The following is a 15930-nucleotide window of genomic DNA, read 5'->3' on the forward strand; positions in this document are numbered from 1 at the left end:
AGCTGCAAGCTACCACACCTGGTGGCTACTACGCTGCAATTGGGGCTGGGGATTCGCAAGAGTGCCAGTGAAATTAACGATCTTTAGTGAGTTCCCCGCATTTGTTACCGTAATAGTATGGTAATTGAGTACCGCTCGCAGCTTTCGAAGGCGTCACCTCTAAGAAAGCCTGCCCACTAGTAACCAGCCTCGCTCCACCAACAACCACAGAAATCTTGCCTGCGCTCACTGTATGCGTCGACAATTCTTCAAGGCTGAGATTCAGACCAGCTACCTAGGTAGGCGGCAGCCAGCATTCCTCTACCATTTGTACCTTTCTCGCTTCCCTTCGGAAAAGTGTTAGGCACATTCTTTAGTTTGACTTCTCTCGTTGAGTCCTCGCGGGGAACGTCAGCTGGATAGCCTAGCTTGGAAGCTGCAGTATCAAGGGAGCCTAGCAATATCTTTGTGGATGCCATTTCGGCCGGGCGTATACGATTCAGTTGACTTGACCACGGCTATGCATTGTCATTAACCGTTACCCGTCGAGTTGTCCCACCACAGTACAGGTTCTCCGGAGGCATGTCACAAAATGTCTCCAAGCTTCCCATCCGCGTCCACACCGTTGATGGTGCTTCAGCAGACCCCTACGACCACGAGATCTCGTTAGTCGACACCACCGCTTCTACAGACCATGATGAGCCCCGCTCGGCTTCTCCAAGCCCGAGTTCGCAGAAACTCTTGAAGAAGACAACTAGTTCCTCGGTCAGGGAGCATTTAGCGAAACGGAAACATGCAAAGTACGCAAAGTGGCAGGAGGGGCGCTACCCTACCAAATCAGGCGGTGTCATCACAACCCAAGAGAATGCTTCGGGGTCTACATCGGTACGGCCCGATAGGCCTGAAGGGGAGACAGGGACAGACACTGTGGACTTTGCACCGACCCAAGGCGCAGACCGAGGAAGAATAAGCGCGCAGAAAAGAGTCCAGGAATCCAGGCATCTCAAAGAACAAGTTCATGAATATGACGTTCTCTATGAGAACCAGCGCGGATCCTTCTTCTGCGGCATACCTCTCTACTCGCACTCATCTCTCCTGCCAATCGATCCTGCCCCGTGGGTGAACAAGGAATTCCATGATTCACCCGTCAACATAACCAATGCCCAAGTCCCAGATCCAAGCTGGGAATGGGCCTGGAAAACATGGTACGTTGATATGAGTCATGACGTGGATGAAGAAGGTTGGCAATACTCTTTCGCCTTCGGGAAGACTTGGTCATGGCATGGCACCCATCCATGGTTTCATTCATTTGTCCGGCGGAGGCGATGGTTACGAAAACGGGTCAAGAAAAACCCCGATTCCCGTTGGGGCAAGCCGGGAAGTATGGGCGCTGCCCACCACCTTACGAAGGACTATTTTACCATTCACTCGAAACGAGACCGAAGCCCCGTCAGTGTTGTCGATGGTGCCGCGCAAACCGCTAGGCCATCGAGCTTCATTAGTTGTCCAAGCACCACTGACTTGGTGGAACCGCCTGAAGACATCAAGGACATTGGTACTCTACTCAAATCTCTCAAGTTTGCAGCTGTCGACCGGGAAAAGATTGATCTGGTGAAGAGATTCGTTGACCAAGGTGGAGACGAACTAGTTTATCTCAAGGACCATCTTCCGGACATCATGTCGTACTTTGTGTTCCAGAATTCAAGGAAACAGCTATTATCATATCTCAAAAAGACGGCCCATGAAGCGCGGCAACATCGACAGAAACATGACGATGATAAGCGGCCGGAGGGCGATGCTGAAAGCCGCAGGATCAATAATCTCCTCGCGGCAGTCGATGCTGCCAACGCTCAGATTGGGGCATTAGAGTTTTGGAGTGACCGAAAGCATGTCCTCAAAACTACAGACAACGATGGCACGAGAAGTGCCCCAATTTCCACCATTTTCGACGCCCCTGTGATCGAGCCGGAGGTTGAGGATGATCCTGTGCAAGAGATTAAAGGTATACCTGAGAAGGCCGACATTCCAGAAGAGACGACTTCAGTGGTGTTTAACACGCAGCGACAATCGTCTATCGAAAAGAGGGACGGCGAAGAAGCCGGAGAAAAGAGCGACGAACCCGAACAAAGAGAGGATAAGGGTAAAGGTAGAGCCAAAGAACATGACAGCGAGGATGATCAGGTGGAAGCGGCTTCAATACCGCGACTGGGCCCGGATGATGTCCTCGTTCCTGAGCAAGACTAGCAGCCTTCTGGGGGATACTGTGTAGTGACTTAGCGCAGGCGTTGGTGGGCTTTCTGAACAATGACATGAGTATAAGTCATGGCAATAATGAAGTGCATAGTGTATCTTGGATTGGGTAGTTAGTACTGGCACTCTAGGTGGCACTGGCAGCTGAAGCAAAGCTGGAATGCCCGGTGGCTGGAGCGGCGCAAGGCTGGAAAATCAATATAACCCAATCGCGTTAGTGCCTAGTTCGCGTATTTTGGACGCGTCGAGACGCGACTTGTGAGCATCGAATTGAACATTGACTCCAGCCGCCAGAATTCACAACATCGGAGTATACCTTTTCACTGCACTTTGGATGATTACTCTCTCTGCAGAAGGTTGCCCTTCCAGTTTGTCAACTTGCATAGGCCTCTAGAAGCCGAAGAAGTCTGAGTCAGGATCCGCGCAGCCAACGAGGTTTCGGCCGCACCTTCCATCTTGCAGTTGCACCATGGCACCTTCCGTCAAGGGAACGTCGAGTCGAGTCAGCAAAAGGCAGGCGGAACTGCGCAGCTATGCAAAAGTCACCAAGAACAGTATCGCGCGACTCCATCTCGAAGCAGGCCTGAAAGAGGCGGTCCTTAAACCGGTCGCCAATGTTAAAACTGCGCCCCAAGCAACATCCAAGCGTAAGCGCATCCAGGTGCAGGTCGAGAGCGAGAGCGAGACGGAACGGGATCAGGTGGATGGCGCTGCTGCACGCTCGAAGAAGGTCAGGATGATTGCATGCTTCTCGACGGACGCCTACTGACTTTTCTGCCAGCTAAAACTGCAGTTGCCTACACCACGATCATTACAAACAGAAAACGATGGCACTACTGAGACGCGGCTGTCTCCTCCTCTGGAATTCCGCCAACTCTCGCTAGAAAGCAAGTCATCGTCCTCCAGGCCATCATCTTCCCACGAACTCCCTCAGACCTTACAGGATCTGGTATCTTTACACGACGCGTTCATTAGGGCATTCACATTACACACTGTCCACCATGGGAAATCCGCGCCTGCAGACTTGGCTACGATAATGGCCTCCGTAACACGACTATGGAAGAAACGCACTGTTCGGAAAGAAGATATACAACGAATGCTGGCTATGTATGAGTTGGACGATGCCTCGGCCTCTGATCCGGTGGCTGGTCAATTATTGAAGCACAAGAATGGGCCCTTCCGGCTGACGCTCACACTCTCTGGAGGTGATGCTGTGCGGTATAATGTCGAATATCTGGGCAGTGCGAAATGTGGTAACGGGAACCGCGAGCTTGATCCGTCGTTTGATGGAAAGGGTCTTCAACAGTCCTACGAGGCGCAAGTCCGAGCAGTGTTCACGTCACAGTGCAGCCGTGAACAGGCAGACTGGCGTCTCCTTGACGATGGAGATATGAGCCAGGTCCCTCGGCTGGAGCTGACTATGGGGGTTCAGACGCAAGCACGGAAACTAAAAGCTGCCACAGCACGGAAGGAGATTCTGGGTCTATCATCGCAAGCGCAAACCCGATCAGGAGCGCAATTTCCAAGTGCAACAAGCACTTCGGCAAACACTGGAGGGATCGAAACGCCCGCGGTTGTGAAAGATCGAACCCTGTCCCTTTTGGAACGTGTCCGAGCGAAAGCCCTGGCCAGTTCTACCGTCACGCCTGACACTCCCGAAGCCATTGTTCGTCGATACGCCATGGGTCGGATCCAAGAAGTGGTTGAGATTCTGAGAATGTTGCAGCAGCGGAAACTGGCTTCGAATTTCAACTCGTCGGTACACTCTAGTCCTAGCAAAGTCCGGGGAAAAGTGTCGTTCAGCCTCCATCAACTTATCAATGACATCAAAGGAAGTCTTGCCGCGCCATTGGGAGAAGCGGAGATCAAGATGTGTATCACGATACTTGCCAATGATGTACCGGGCATGTGGGTGTCTGTTTTTACTGTTGGAAAGGTGCAGAGCGTCGTTCTGAATGGACCTGGGTTAAGTGGTATTGAGGTTAAGAAGATGCTGGACGAGCGAATATGATGGTAAAGAATGGTCGATGTAAATGGCCATTGGAATTGGGACTGTATGAGTGAGTTCAATGCTCACTGGACAAAAGCGTAGGCGTACTTGGGTAGAACCGAATGACTGATGAAACCCTGCTGTGATCAGAGGCCAACAACGAGCCTGAATCGCATTTTTAAATCTGTCCGACTCTGCGTTGCACAACAAGAATGATTTACCGAGACTTTCCCATAATGATGAGCACGGCATTCAATGTGGCACTAGACAACAACCAATCTAGACCTTCGGGCCATGGACACTCTCGTTGACGCCGTATACTAGTAATGATCAAGTTCGATCTTCAATACGGGGCGAAGTTAGCATGATGGCGGGAATCCCGCCCAGCACCAGATCAACAGCTTTTGGTGAGGAAACGGGCAAATGGCGAGCGGAAATGCCAGTACGAGCGCCTCCTCCACAGCGGCCCCGACCATCTCGAGCCACCCCCAGATTTCTGAGGTAAGCAACGGAGAACTCGGATTCATAACAACAAAGAATATCTAGCAGACTTAAGAAGCGCTCAGAAACACAAATAGCCGATCAGAAAGCCGGGTTATTGAGCCTCGGCCTGAAAAATAATATCAATCCAGGCGGTGGCGCATGGCCAGGAGCACCAATTGGACGGTTCAAGTTGGGAGGAGAAAATCTCAAGACGAAGGCTTCCAGACCAAAGTGACGGGGATGAGCGTGTTGACCACATAACCCACAGAGATAAAGATGGGACAATTGTGGTCTCCCCACCATGCGAATCAGTTCGCTTGGTGCCGTCCGTCGGTATATCTCCGTTTCTTTTCAAGCTCTTACTACTGTGTACAGGACCCGCCCACAAGACCGACGGCTCTTTATGAGTGGTCGGCACGGCACCTCTTCCGATCAGTCGAGTTCGTGAGTCTTGTTGGAAATCCTCCAGACCTCTTCTTGAGGGGCGAGGACCGTGATGCTCAGGTTTGACCGTTTTTGTTTTCCTTACGCCTATATTCGCTTTTCTCTCATCCCTTTGATTTTTTTTTCAGTGTCTATATGATCGATCTACGTACGGGGCGATTCCGCTGGAGAGTGATCCCCACCGTGAAGTCTCTGGGCTGTCGTTCCCATCCAACCGCCGTGTTGAGCGGGTCGAATTGAAGTCTTTCCAGAATGTCGGATCCCGAGAAGCCAAAGCCTACACCACCGGCGGTGGTGTCGCGATATATCCCTCAAGAACAAAGTAATTTGGAAAAAGAACCGTATTCAAGTGTCGAAGATGATCGCTCGCCTACTACCACTACATCGTCGGAATCCCGATCAGGATCCGTCCCCGACAACAACGACGAAGACGACCGAGCACTCACGTTGACTATAACGCAGGCGTCAAGACAATCAGCGACACGGACAGTGACGCGAATAACGACCCAAGGCACGACCTTCACCTCGGATCCCAGGTATGAAGTGGACTTTGGGGTCGGGGACCCAGGCGACCCGCGGAATTTCGGGTTCTGGTACAAAGCGCTAGGCATCTTCACCATTTCCTTTGGCACGTTAGGAGTGGTCATGTATTCGACGTCGTACACGGCGGCATTGGCAGCCATGAAGACCGAGTTCGGGCTTGACTCTGACACGATTGCCACGCTCGGCGTGACGACGTATATGCTCGGTCTGGCCATGGGATCGTTATTGCTCGCCCCGCTGGCCGAGACGTACGGTCGCAAACCGGCGTACACGATATGCATGGCGCTGTTTACGATTCTGGTGCTTCCCGCAGCATTGGCAAAGGACATCGAAACCATTATCATAGTCAGGTTCTTCGGGGCTGTCTTTGGAAGTGCCATGATCGCCAATGCGCCCGGATCCATTGCCGACCTGGTATCGGATGAACATCGAGCCACCGCTTTTTCCATCTGGAGTATCGGCCCCATGAACGGTCCTGTCGTGGGTCCCACCATTGGCGGGTTCGTCACGCAGTATCTAGGCTGGCGGTGGACGAATTGGCTCGTCATGATCTGGGGCGGCACGGCGTGGGTTTTGCTGTTGTTGTATAAGGAGACGTATGCGCCTGTGCTGCTGCAACAACGGGCCAAAAAGCTGCGTCGCGACGAAAACGACGATAGATACTGGAGCAGGTATGATGTCCGGGTCGGGTTCGTCGAGCTCATGAAGGTCAATTTGTCCCGGCCGTTCGTCATGGCCGTCAAGGAGCCGATTTGTATTTTTTGGAACGTTTACATTTCGTTGATTTATGGTGAGCCTTGCATTATCTCTTTCTTGTTGTTGTGTGCTGACACTTCGTCTCAGGCATTCTATACCTCTGCTTCGTGGCATATCCCATCGTCTTCCGCGAACAACGCGGCTGGTCGACCGGCCTCAGCGGTTTGTCATTTCTCGGAATCGGCATCGGCACCATGATCGTCATCTGCGGCGCAACCCCGATTCGCAAACTCATCAATTCGCACAATCCGGACCCTGCGACAGGCCAGATTCCGCCCGAGGCCATGATGAGCATCGTGTGTCTCGGGGCTGTCCTGGTTCCCATCGGAGAGCTTTGGTTCGCATGGACGTGTTACCCAAACAGCATCCACTGGGCGCTCCCGATCGCCGCGGGCATCCCGTTCGGGTTTGGGAATGGTACCGTTTTTATATATGCGGGAAACTATCTCGCTTACAGCTACGGCATCTACGCCGCCAGCGCTATGGCTGGCAATGCTGTCGTCCGCTCCTTACTGGGAGGCACACTCCCCCTTGCGGGCCCGCCCATGTATAGGGCCCTCGGCCCGAATTGGGCAGGCACCCTCTTGGGTCTCCTTGAGGTTGTTATCATTCCTATTCCGTTTCTGTTTTATCGCTACGGTGGCCGGATTCGTGAAAAATCGACCATGATTCGTGAAATGCGCGAGAACGAAGAGCGTCAGGAGCGGAAACGCAAAAAGGCACAGGAGAGGTTGCGCGTCAACGCTGGCCCCGGTGCGGGCGGCGATGATGATGAACTGGAGGTCCCTGTCGATGTGTCGCGTGTTCTTAGTCGTGTGACGGGCGTTGATGAGAAGGTTTGAGACTTGATCCCGACGGCGGTCTTGTCAAGAAACATGAACTTGATTTAGGATCTATGGATGCTCGGCAATCCCAATGCTCTCCCTCCGAAAAAAAAAAGGCACACGGCGCTTCCGATGTGCTCACGATATGCCACGATGCAACGATGCAAAGAGTTCGTCTGATGATGCATGAAAGAGAATCGCCGAACCATTAATAACCCGCCATTATCGAACAGGACAGACACTCACTGACGCCCTACACGGCGACGGCACGAGACTCGTTCTCTCCGCTTTTGACTGGATCTTCACGCACATTTCCGGACAATGGACCGGGGCAGAGAGTGACTTGGGCGGGTATCTATGTACCACTGCACCAGCTACGGATCCGAGCTCAGATCTGTCATCAGCACAGTGTGATCCAGGCAGCAATAGCAAAAGGGGATCAGACTTGCATTGAACAAACGATCCGTGCCACATATGAAGCGGGATGCAAAAGTCAGAACGCAGGCCACCTCGGCGGGGCCCTAAACACCGATTCTGGTCCCCATCAGAGAGACTCCACTCCCCTGACAACCAGACCAGGGAAAAATTCACCCAAGGCAGACCCTAGTTGGGCATCTACATCTTTTCCTTCAACTCGTCGTGCAAGTCCTCAAAACTGAGCGCAAAGACAGCCCGGACGAGGATGGACAACGAACCAGACTGCATATAATGGCAAAAGCGGTCCTATGATTTATTAGCACTACTATTACTATTTCCAGCTACAGTGCGCAGTTATTGCGAAGGTATGGTTTTGGTGACCGTCTTCGTCTTCACCATCATCATCAGCAGCAGCAGCAGCAGCAACAGCACAAGCACAAACACCGACACAAACACTGGCAAACACTACACCAGCATATTCGTGCATTTCATTCAGCATTCGGGATCGGATCTACAGTCCTCTAGATACGTAGCGAGGCGTTCAGGACATTTGTTGAATCTGGTACGGCGCGCAAATGTTTGGTTTCTCTGTATCTATCTATCCAGGGTTAATAGAAACATAGATAGGTGGAAAAAACATTTGCTGTGTCTTGAAATCGAGGTCAATCGAGGTCAATCGAGGTCAAAACGTTTGGTTGTCAGTAGTCTTTGGTTATAGTTTTGGGATGCATTAATTTGGTACTATTATGTATAGTGTCTAAATAGATACTCTTAATCGAGTTTCCGCGTCATCATATTATTAACATTATGTCCGTACTGTATATGTTCAAACGCGGTCCATCCATCTATCGTTGTAAGGTCTTGTAGCATATCTCGCAGTATCTCCCTCATTTCTAAACGTCGTCACGGGTGCAGGTCTTCGCGGGTGTATTGGGAAGATCAGGTCTGGTTGTTGAAGAGCCGGCTCTTCATAGTGGTGGAAGGAAGTAGTGGTTTCGGGAATTCAAGGTCGTCGAATACCTGGATTTCTGTTCCATGATATCCAGGAATCGCTATCGGCGGCGGACGGAGAACGTACGTGTGCGTTCAGTAGTTTGACCGTATCGGAGGGCGGAGAGGATTTGTAGGGCATAGACCTCCGCCGTAATGTCAGCAGGGGACAGGCGAGTCCACTCTCTTCGCTCGAGAAATGCGGCCCCGAGAAGTGGAGCCAAAAGGCCCCGGCGGAAAACACTCCAGCTCGCAGGAAATTGTAGAAGGGAGGAATGTGATCCCATGTTCGAGCGATTATTACACCACAGGTCGTTCGTCGCATATCAGGATCAAAGCGGTCATCCACGTTGACTTCAAGCTCAAGCGCGGTTGCAGTGTTTAGTAGAGAACGACCCTGCGGTCAATCGTAGTGCAGTCCCATGCTTGGCCATTGAGAAGTCAAGACGGGTAGGTGTGCAGGAACCCGCACGGCCGAGGTGTTAAATTGTTGCTGGTCAAGAAGTAAGTGCTGGATCACCTCTTCCAAACACCATTCTCGTCTTTCTGCCACCGCAGACCAATCGGTGTATGCCGTCGCAGTGGCTTTGGTCTGAATTTGGCATCATCGAGCTGAACCTCGGTCACGGGGGCTAGGGTATTGCTTTGAGCCTGGCCAGGAATTGGAGACGACCTTCCGCTCCGTAGTTCTCTGTCCTCTGGAGTTGCAGTACCGGAACTGTGACTGCTTTCGGGACCTCTATCGACGATCTGCAACATTCCAATATCAGGGAGTCTGGTCTGTTTCCACTCCTCGCGGGTTCGTTGCCACTCGTCCAGATCATCCACTTCGTCGCCGCTGATAATTCGAGTGAGTGTGCCAGCGTCGAGTCTGTCTTTCACGGGAGACAGTGTTGGTGGCCCTGAATGAGGGCGCCGCATAGCCTGTTGCTGTGCAGTCAAGTGTTGGCTATTTTGTGTCCCGACCATCTGCGGTACAACGTAAAGGCCCTTGTGCGCGTCCCTATACTTTGGATCTGAAGCCAACTTCGCCCTTACTGCCGCGGCGTGTCTCGAAGTGAGGAGGATAGGATCGTTGCTTCTTCGCTTCTTCTTGGGCTTTTCTGGTTTGCTCGCTTTCTTTTCTTTGTCTTCCTTGCTCTTGCTGAAGAGTCTGGCAAGGCTCGGACGCTTGGGAGATGCTTGGCTATCGCGAGAGCTGGTTCCACTATGCTCTCCGCCGGCTGGCGAGGTAACGAACCCTGGTTCCGATTTTATGGATGTCGAACTGTTGTGCCTCGAAACCATAGGCCTCGATTGTCGGACCTGGTCGCCAGAATGCCGTCGGTTCGGCAACGGCCGACTGTAGATATCGAACGAGTCGAACATTGAGCTGGTATGGCGGATGATGTTGCTTCGAGGAGCAGGAAGACAACGAGTTCGAGAAGTAGGCGAGGACGAGGAAGATAAGAGAATGGGAACGAAAAGATGACGACAAAAAGAGTTTCTCGGGTCTGAAGACCGACACGTAACCTACAACACCAACCCTTGTTGTTGAGACTCTTCGCCGGCTTAGCGACGTGTCCCTCCGCGCAAGCAAATATTACTGTGTAGAATTCCAAATGCAGTGGGAGAGAAGATACCACATGTGGCGGCCATCGAGGCTGTAGATAACCAAAGTGGGATGGTTGGGGTGAGTAAGGGCACAGTCCTCACCACAGCATCGCTTCACCGTAGCAGGCGATGAGCTGTTTTGCCTGATGTCACTCTGCGATCAGACCAAGAGACGGCGTCCCCGAGATAGACCGTCCGCTATCAGCGTGGAAAATTTGACGGGTTCAATAATGGACTGAACAGATAGACTTTTAGGTGGCGGGCGGGAGAAAAAGCCTCCTCCACCAAACTGCAAAACTGCGGCCCTGTTGCAACGTCTTTATTTTCCGTGCCAGTAAAAATTCACGCAGCCGCAGCCTGTGCTTCAACAACTTGAACGTTGGTCCGGTCTCTGTTTTCTGTGCCTCGCTCCTATCTCGGACTCTACCCTCCGGTTCATGACAATATTATTCATGGCTTATCAGCCTTGTCTCCTGCTTGTGGCTGTGATTGCTCTTCTGAACGGCGTCAATGCTAGATACGTGGTGTATCTAACAGGGTTTGCTGCCTCACGCTCTGTTGGCCATGTACTCAATGACAATGGAACAGGCAACACAATCATGTCCCCGAGCTGTCCCTTGTAAAAGACATCACTCATGTCACACTGGCATTCATGCGCTCGGAGGTCTTCAATGAGGACAACCCCTTTGAATGGCCTCTGTTCACCTCTGTCGATGCTGTCCGATCTGAGTTTGCTCCTGGCGCTGCTATCATGGTCGCTATTGGCGGCTGGGGTGATACTGAGGGCTTTTCCGTGGCTGCAGCGACTGACGCAAGTCGAAAGCGGTTTGCAGCAAATGTGAAAGCCATGGTTGACGCGAAAGGAGCCGACGGTGTTGATGTGGATTGGGAATATCCCGGCGGCAACGGAGATGACTACAAGCAAGTCCCGAACTCTGCTAAAGCCTGGGAGGTGGACGCATTTCCTAAACTGCTAGCTGAAATACGCTCGGCTTTGGGTCCAGACAAACTGATCTCGGCGGCTGTCCCTGGTCTTCGGAGAGACATGATTGCTTTCACAGCCGATACAGTTCCCCAGATTGATCAATCTTTGGACTTCTGGAATATCATGACTTATGACTTGATGAACCGAAGAGATAACGTTACAAAGCATCATGCCGGAGTTGTTGAAGCCTTGGACGCCATCGATGCATATCTCGAACGAGGTGTTCCCGTTGACAAGGCAAACCTGGGGTTTCCCTTCTACGTCAAATGGTTTAAGACTGACCCGAAGAGTAACTGCGATGTGCATCCCCTGGGGTGTCAGACAGTGCTTATGGAAGATCCTGTAACAGGTGCCGACTTGGGACAAGCAGGGGCATTCTGCTGGGCTGATGATGTGCCTCCGGAATTGGCAACCTCTTACGCCAGAGCTATGAAGTACGGCATGTATGATCTCGAACGTGGTGGCCACTACTACTGGGATGCAGACGAGGGTATTTTCTGGTCTTGGGATACTCCTGAATCGATAGCTCGCAAGATTACAGTCATGGATACGAGAAAGCTCAGCAGCGTCTTCGCCTGGGGTCTAGGTGAGGACTCGAGAGATTGGAGACACCTGAGAGCTCTGACTGCAATGTACCAGAATCACACGCGGCTCGAAGTCCACGTTCGCAAAAAGGGAAAAGATGAACTTTGAGCTTGCTGATATGCCTTGCATCCAGCGCTTCACAAGTCAACGCACATCCGACGCAGTATGTGTGGCTTGTGGTCTCGAAAGAACATGCACCTCGCTGCATCCAGAACCCTTTCGCGCCGCTGTACGTGCACAGCATGCACGATCGGGAACTTGATGGACAGACTTTTCACCCCAGCCGTATTGCCCTGAGCACCTGGCAGATGCTTCAGACTGCAGCATAGAAGCCGCTGGCGGCCCTACTTCCGGGTAAGCCTACAATCGAACACTTGCTTGCAACCGCACTTTCTGTGGTTAGTCTCTGTTTTCGGACCAGTGTGTCCGGCGGCCTTTTCAGGACTACCTTAGACACACCCTGGAATTTTCTTTCGCATCACAGTTCCGCAAGAACGGTCATTGGTATCTGCGTGTATGCGAACATGTGAAACGTACTAGTACGCAATCCGGGGAGGCGATGCCTGGGGCACTTCTGGCTAAGCGCCCAAACTAAGCGCCAACATCTGCGCCTTATGTCTCAGGCACACTCAACTCCCATCAGAGCCCAATCGGTAAAACATTGTAAACGACCTTGTTGGCGTTGCCGACCACCTGGATCAGCTGCTGCCTCCCATACACTTCACTGCTGCCACAAAGACCACCGTCTGGGGCCGTTACTCACTTGTACAAGAGGTGCGGCATTCCGCATGGCCAGACTAACGATGCCTTCGACTCAGGCTCAACATGAGATACCCCCGAAGCATCGGTTCACGCCATGGACAGACATACTCTGGGTAAAATCACTATTCCAGGCCGAGCTGCTCGAAAGTCGCAGAGGTTATCTTCGGTGGACTTCTGCCCTACATCTCAATATCACCAGATCGGAACGTTGAAGTTTGACGAGCTCAACTTCGAGAATACCTTGCCATTACCAGAGAAAAGCCATTATTTATCAAGAGAGCCATCCTTGGCTTCTTTAACAGCCACCAAACCTAGTCGGCGCTTTACAGGTATAGGGCTTCATTGGACGACAGCCATAGTTGGATTGCCGATATTCTGTTTCACGGTCGTCCTGATAGTGCTTGTCTTTGTGTATCGGGTATCTACCGACCCTACACATCCATTCGCAGCCAGCCCTTCGCACAAGGTTGATCACCGCTATATTCTTGTCGACTTCTCATCCACAAGATTGGTCTTCGTTGCATCATGGAGCAGCACACTCGCTCCTATGCTTCTGGGGAGCTTGATGGCGCTTTGGCACATTCCCACTGTGTGCAAGATGGCAGCCCATACCACCGAGGACAATATCAAGGAGCTTCCGACGCCGTATCAATTAAGCATGCTCATCGGTCTTTCGAGTGGTTCCTTCGACGAGCTACGAAAGTACGTCATGTACCTTTTCAGCAATGTGAAGGCAAGTCAGCCTCGCATCCTGAGCCGCTCGGCTTTGATCATGGTCGTGAGCTCCCTGTTGGCCGCCCTCGTATTTGGGGCAGATACCGCGATTCATGCCTTCACTTCGACGACGTCTGTAAGCATGGTATACGAAAATGCACAGGCACAGCTTTCCTCTGGGCGGGGACTGATCAGCGAGTGCATTGGCTTTAACCGGACTGCCAACCAAGGACTACCCTGCACTGTGGTTGCAGATTCGAGCCTGGGAGCGAATACCTTAGCTCGTGATACTGCAGAAATAATTTCTCTGGAACAAAATGTCTCGTTGAGAAACAGTATCTGGACGATTAAGGCCGATGACCTCACCCATGGAGATCTCGTCATCCTGATGCCTCAGACGAAAAGCACTCCGCCAAATGTCGACTATCACGCAACAACGGTTGGAGTTTCAACTCAATGCGTACCTTCTACGAGCAAATGCGACATGAGATTGTCCGATCAGACGGACGCGGACACCAGCTTTGTCATGTTCAACTGCACCGACAACTTCCGTGGTGTCCTTGGTGCTCCTCCCAGCATTTCGAACAACACTGTCTTATGGACACAGACCGACAGTACTACGCCGAATTTCAACGTCAAACTGGACAGAAACTTTCAGTATGCATACTTTTCCGACCCGGAGTTTACCAAGATATATAACTCGATCGGGGGAAATCTGACCAACAACGGTTCCTCAGCCGACTTGGCGCTACCAGATGGCTCACTCTTGAATCCAATCTATCTTGCGACGGCTGGTCTTATCCCCGTTCTGAACGGCCCAGCTGGAGAAAGTCTCAATCGTGATGAGGATGTCCTCTCTGTGGGTGGGTCGATGGTTGCATATTCGTTGAATTGCACTGTTACGTCGTATGATGTAGCATACGACTGGGTTAACGGTGCAATCAGTTCGTTCAATTATACGTTGACGCCAAATGGCAGCATCATCGAACTGTCGCATGGTATGCAAGCAGTTGGTATGCCTAGCCTTTCCCAAGGCCAAAGCCTCGCCAGCCTTTCGGAGAGTGCGGCAGGTCTGGCTCGAAGCTTTGCAAACGCACACTCCACGGATTCCCTGACGTTGATTGGGAGCGTGATGTCGCCTAGAACGAATCTCGCAGAGGCAACTCGCCGAGACGTACTTGTGGCCAAAGTGAACACTGCAGTCTTTGGGTTTCTGGTGGGCAGCAATCTACTCTTCGTCGTCTTTGGGCTCGTGCTTCTTATTCGAGCATGGAGGGTCCATTCGCCTTCCACGCTGGACATGGTTGCCCGAATGAGTGTCGAGGGGCTATCCGCGATGGCCTTTGAAGATACCGTCGAGAAAAGGGTGCGGCGAGTGGCTGATGTGCAAGACATGTTTGAAGAGAGTCGCATTGGGGATTCTAGTAGGAAGGTTGGGTTGAAAGCATACCCAGGCGGTGGTCATGTCATGTTTGTTGAGCAACCTCGACTTTGAAAAGTATAGTATGGATGAAGGATTTGAACATTATGACTTTGTACAGCAGGCGAATTGTTTTAAATATCTCTTTGTTTCTACCTGAGAAGATTGAAAGTTTCATGATATAGAACCTGGCTAACTCTAACAACTGCTTGTTCCAGAAGCATAGTCTGGGGTTTCGCAGTGCTAAGACGTCAAGCGTGGTTGCTGCACAGCTGCTTGCAAACGGCCAACCTCCTAACACCATCCATTCATGTCTTTAGATATTCTCCTAACCAGCCCGCATCACATAGAGGAAGTGTTATCTTTTATGCTCGAAATAGGTGTACGTGACCGGCGTTATTTATCCTCTTGGACGGCTATCCTGTCAAACTTCGCGGAAATTTCGAAAAATTTCATCCATGTCCCCAGAATATCTTCCTATGAACGACCATCCCCGAACACCAAGCACACGAAGTATTAAAGACAGAATACTTTTATTTCCACATCCATCATGACCGAATCCAACACCAAATTCACAATCCACCGCATACCAGCTGGCGAGGTGTCCCCAACAAGGATTCAACCCATACTAGATCTATCGAATCTCATCTTCGACACCGCGCGCTCACCGCCCACTCACCATTCGTCGATAGAAGTATGGCGGCAACGACTATCACCTCCCCCGCCACAATCTGGTCTTCCGGCTCCTATTCTGGTATATGCCACAGCAACAGAGGGTTTCAAGTCCGAATCTTCCTCTTCCACGACCAATAACGACCCAACTGGTCACGACGACCATGTTGGTTCACCAATTGGTCAAGACCAAGTCGGTTCACCACCAATTGGATTCATCTTCGCCATCCCCAGAACCGATTCTGATCCCTCCATCCCATCTCCGACACTGCACATCTGGCTGGCGGGCGTTTCGGAGCAAGCCCGTGGCACGGGCGTCTTTGCGGCCCTCATGGCAGAAGTGGAGCAGCATGCTCGACGGGACGAGAATGAAAGTCGAGTCAAGGTTATGAGCGTGTGTACTTATCCAAAAAGGTTCGGCAAGATGTTTGCCATTTTGCAGAGGCAGGGGTGGGAGATTAGGCAGTGGCTGGAAGATGGGGAGAAGGTGTTGTTTGTCAAGGGACTCGGAGTTTGAATTTGA

The 15930-nt window shown here is 51.7% G+C and overlaps 7 protein-coding genes across 7 annotated transcripts; 6 read left to right on the top strand and 1 right to left on the bottom strand.

Annotated features, from left to right (window-relative positions):
* The first annotated feature begins 3 nt into the window (after positions 1–3).
* On the top strand, positions 4–2517 carry HMPREF1120_03710 (uncharacterized protein). The gene is made up of 2 exons (XM_009157791.1): positions 4–86; positions 142–2517. The coding sequence occupies exon 2, from the start codon at positions 562–564 to the stop codon at positions 2221–2223; it is 1662 nt and encodes a 553-aa protein (XP_009156039.1). The 5' UTR covers positions 4–86; positions 142–561; the 3' UTR covers positions 2224–2517.
* Positions 2518–2519: 2 nt separating this feature from the next.
* Positions 2520–4531, top strand: HMPREF1120_03711 (uncharacterized protein). Its single transcript, XM_009157792.1, has 2 exons — positions 2520–2959; positions 3011–4531. The coding sequence occupies exons 1-2, from the start codon at positions 2699–2701 to the stop codon at positions 4238–4240; spliced, it is 1491 nt and encodes a 496-aa protein (XP_009156040.1). The 5' UTR covers positions 2520–2698; the 3' UTR covers positions 4241–4531.
* A 317-nt stretch (positions 4532–4848) lies between these two features.
* On the top strand, positions 4849–8502 carry HMPREF1120_03712 (MFS transporter, DHA1 family, multidrug resistance protein). Its single transcript, XM_009157793.1, has 2 exons — positions 4849–6479; positions 6533–8502. The coding sequence occupies exons 1-2, from the start codon at positions 5399–5401 to the stop codon at positions 7285–7287; spliced, it is 1836 nt and encodes a 611-aa protein (XP_009156041.1). The 5' UTR covers positions 4849–5398; the 3' UTR covers positions 7288–8502.
* On the bottom strand, positions 8364–10544 carry HMPREF1120_03713 (uncharacterized protein). The gene has a single exon (XM_009157794.1). The coding sequence runs from the start codon at positions 10042–10044 to the stop codon at positions 9193–9195; it is 852 nt and encodes a 283-aa protein (XP_009156042.1). The 5' UTR covers positions 10045–10544; the 3' UTR covers positions 8364–9192.
* Positions 10545–10921: 377 nt separating this feature from the next.
* On the top strand, positions 10922–11947 carry HMPREF1120_03714 (chitinase; the record flags this gene model as incomplete). The annotated part of the gene is made up of 1 exon (XM_009157795.1): positions 10922–11947. One exon carries the CDS (start codon positions 10922–10924, stop codon positions 11945–11947), a length of 1026 nt encoding a protein of 341 aa, XP_009156043.1.
* A 748-nt stretch (positions 11948–12695) lies between these two features.
* On the top strand, positions 12696–14810 carry HMPREF1120_03715 (uncharacterized protein; the record flags this gene model as incomplete). Its single annotated transcript, XM_009157796.1, has 1 exon — positions 12696–14810. The coding sequence occupies one exon, from the start codon at positions 12696–12698 to the stop codon at positions 14808–14810; it is 2115 nt and encodes a 704-aa protein (XP_009156044.1).
* A 475-nt stretch (positions 14811–15285) lies between these two features.
* HMPREF1120_03716 (uncharacterized protein) lies at positions 15286–15924 on the top strand (the record flags this gene model as incomplete). Its single annotated transcript, XM_009157797.1, has 1 exon — positions 15286–15924. One exon carries the CDS (start codon positions 15286–15288, stop codon positions 15922–15924), a length of 639 nt encoding a protein of 212 aa, XP_009156045.1.
* Between the last annotated feature and the right edge of the window lie 6 nt (positions 15925–15930).

The sequence above is a fragment of the Exophiala dermatitidis genome (genome assembly GCF_000230625.1).
Source record: "Exophiala dermatitidis NIH/UT8656 unplaced genomic scaffold supercont1.3, whole genome shotgun sequence".
Taxonomy (NCBI): domain Eukaryota; kingdom Fungi; phylum Ascomycota; class Eurotiomycetes; order Chaetothyriales; family Herpotrichiellaceae; genus Exophiala; species Exophiala dermatitidis.

Bases quoted from the DNA above. Each gene is read 5' to 3' on its own strand.
- HMPREF1120_03712 (XM_009157793.1), top strand. From the start codon at position 5,399: ATGTCGGATCCCGAGAAGCCAAAGCCTACACCACCGGCGGTGGTGTCG. The intron at 6,480-6,532 runs GTGAGCCTTGCA...ACTTCGTCTCAG, and splicing joins TTACATTTCGTTGATTTATG to GCATTCTATACCTCTGCTTC.
- HMPREF1120_03711 (XM_009157792.1), top strand. From the start codon at position 2,699: ATGGCACCTTCCGTCAAGGGAACGTCGAGTCGAGTCAGCAAAAGGCAG. The intron at 2,960-3,010 runs GTCAGGATGATT...CTTTTCTGCCAG, and splicing joins CTGCTGCACGCTCGAAGAAG to CTAAAACTGCAGTTGCCTAC.
- HMPREF1120_03713 (XM_009157794.1), bottom strand. From the start codon at position 10,044: ATGTTCGACTCGTTCGATATCTACAGTCGGCCGTTGCCGAACCGACGG.
- HMPREF1120_03710 (XM_009157791.1), top strand. From the start codon at position 562: ATGTCACAAAATGTCTCCAAGCTTCCCATCCGCGTCCACACCGTTGAT.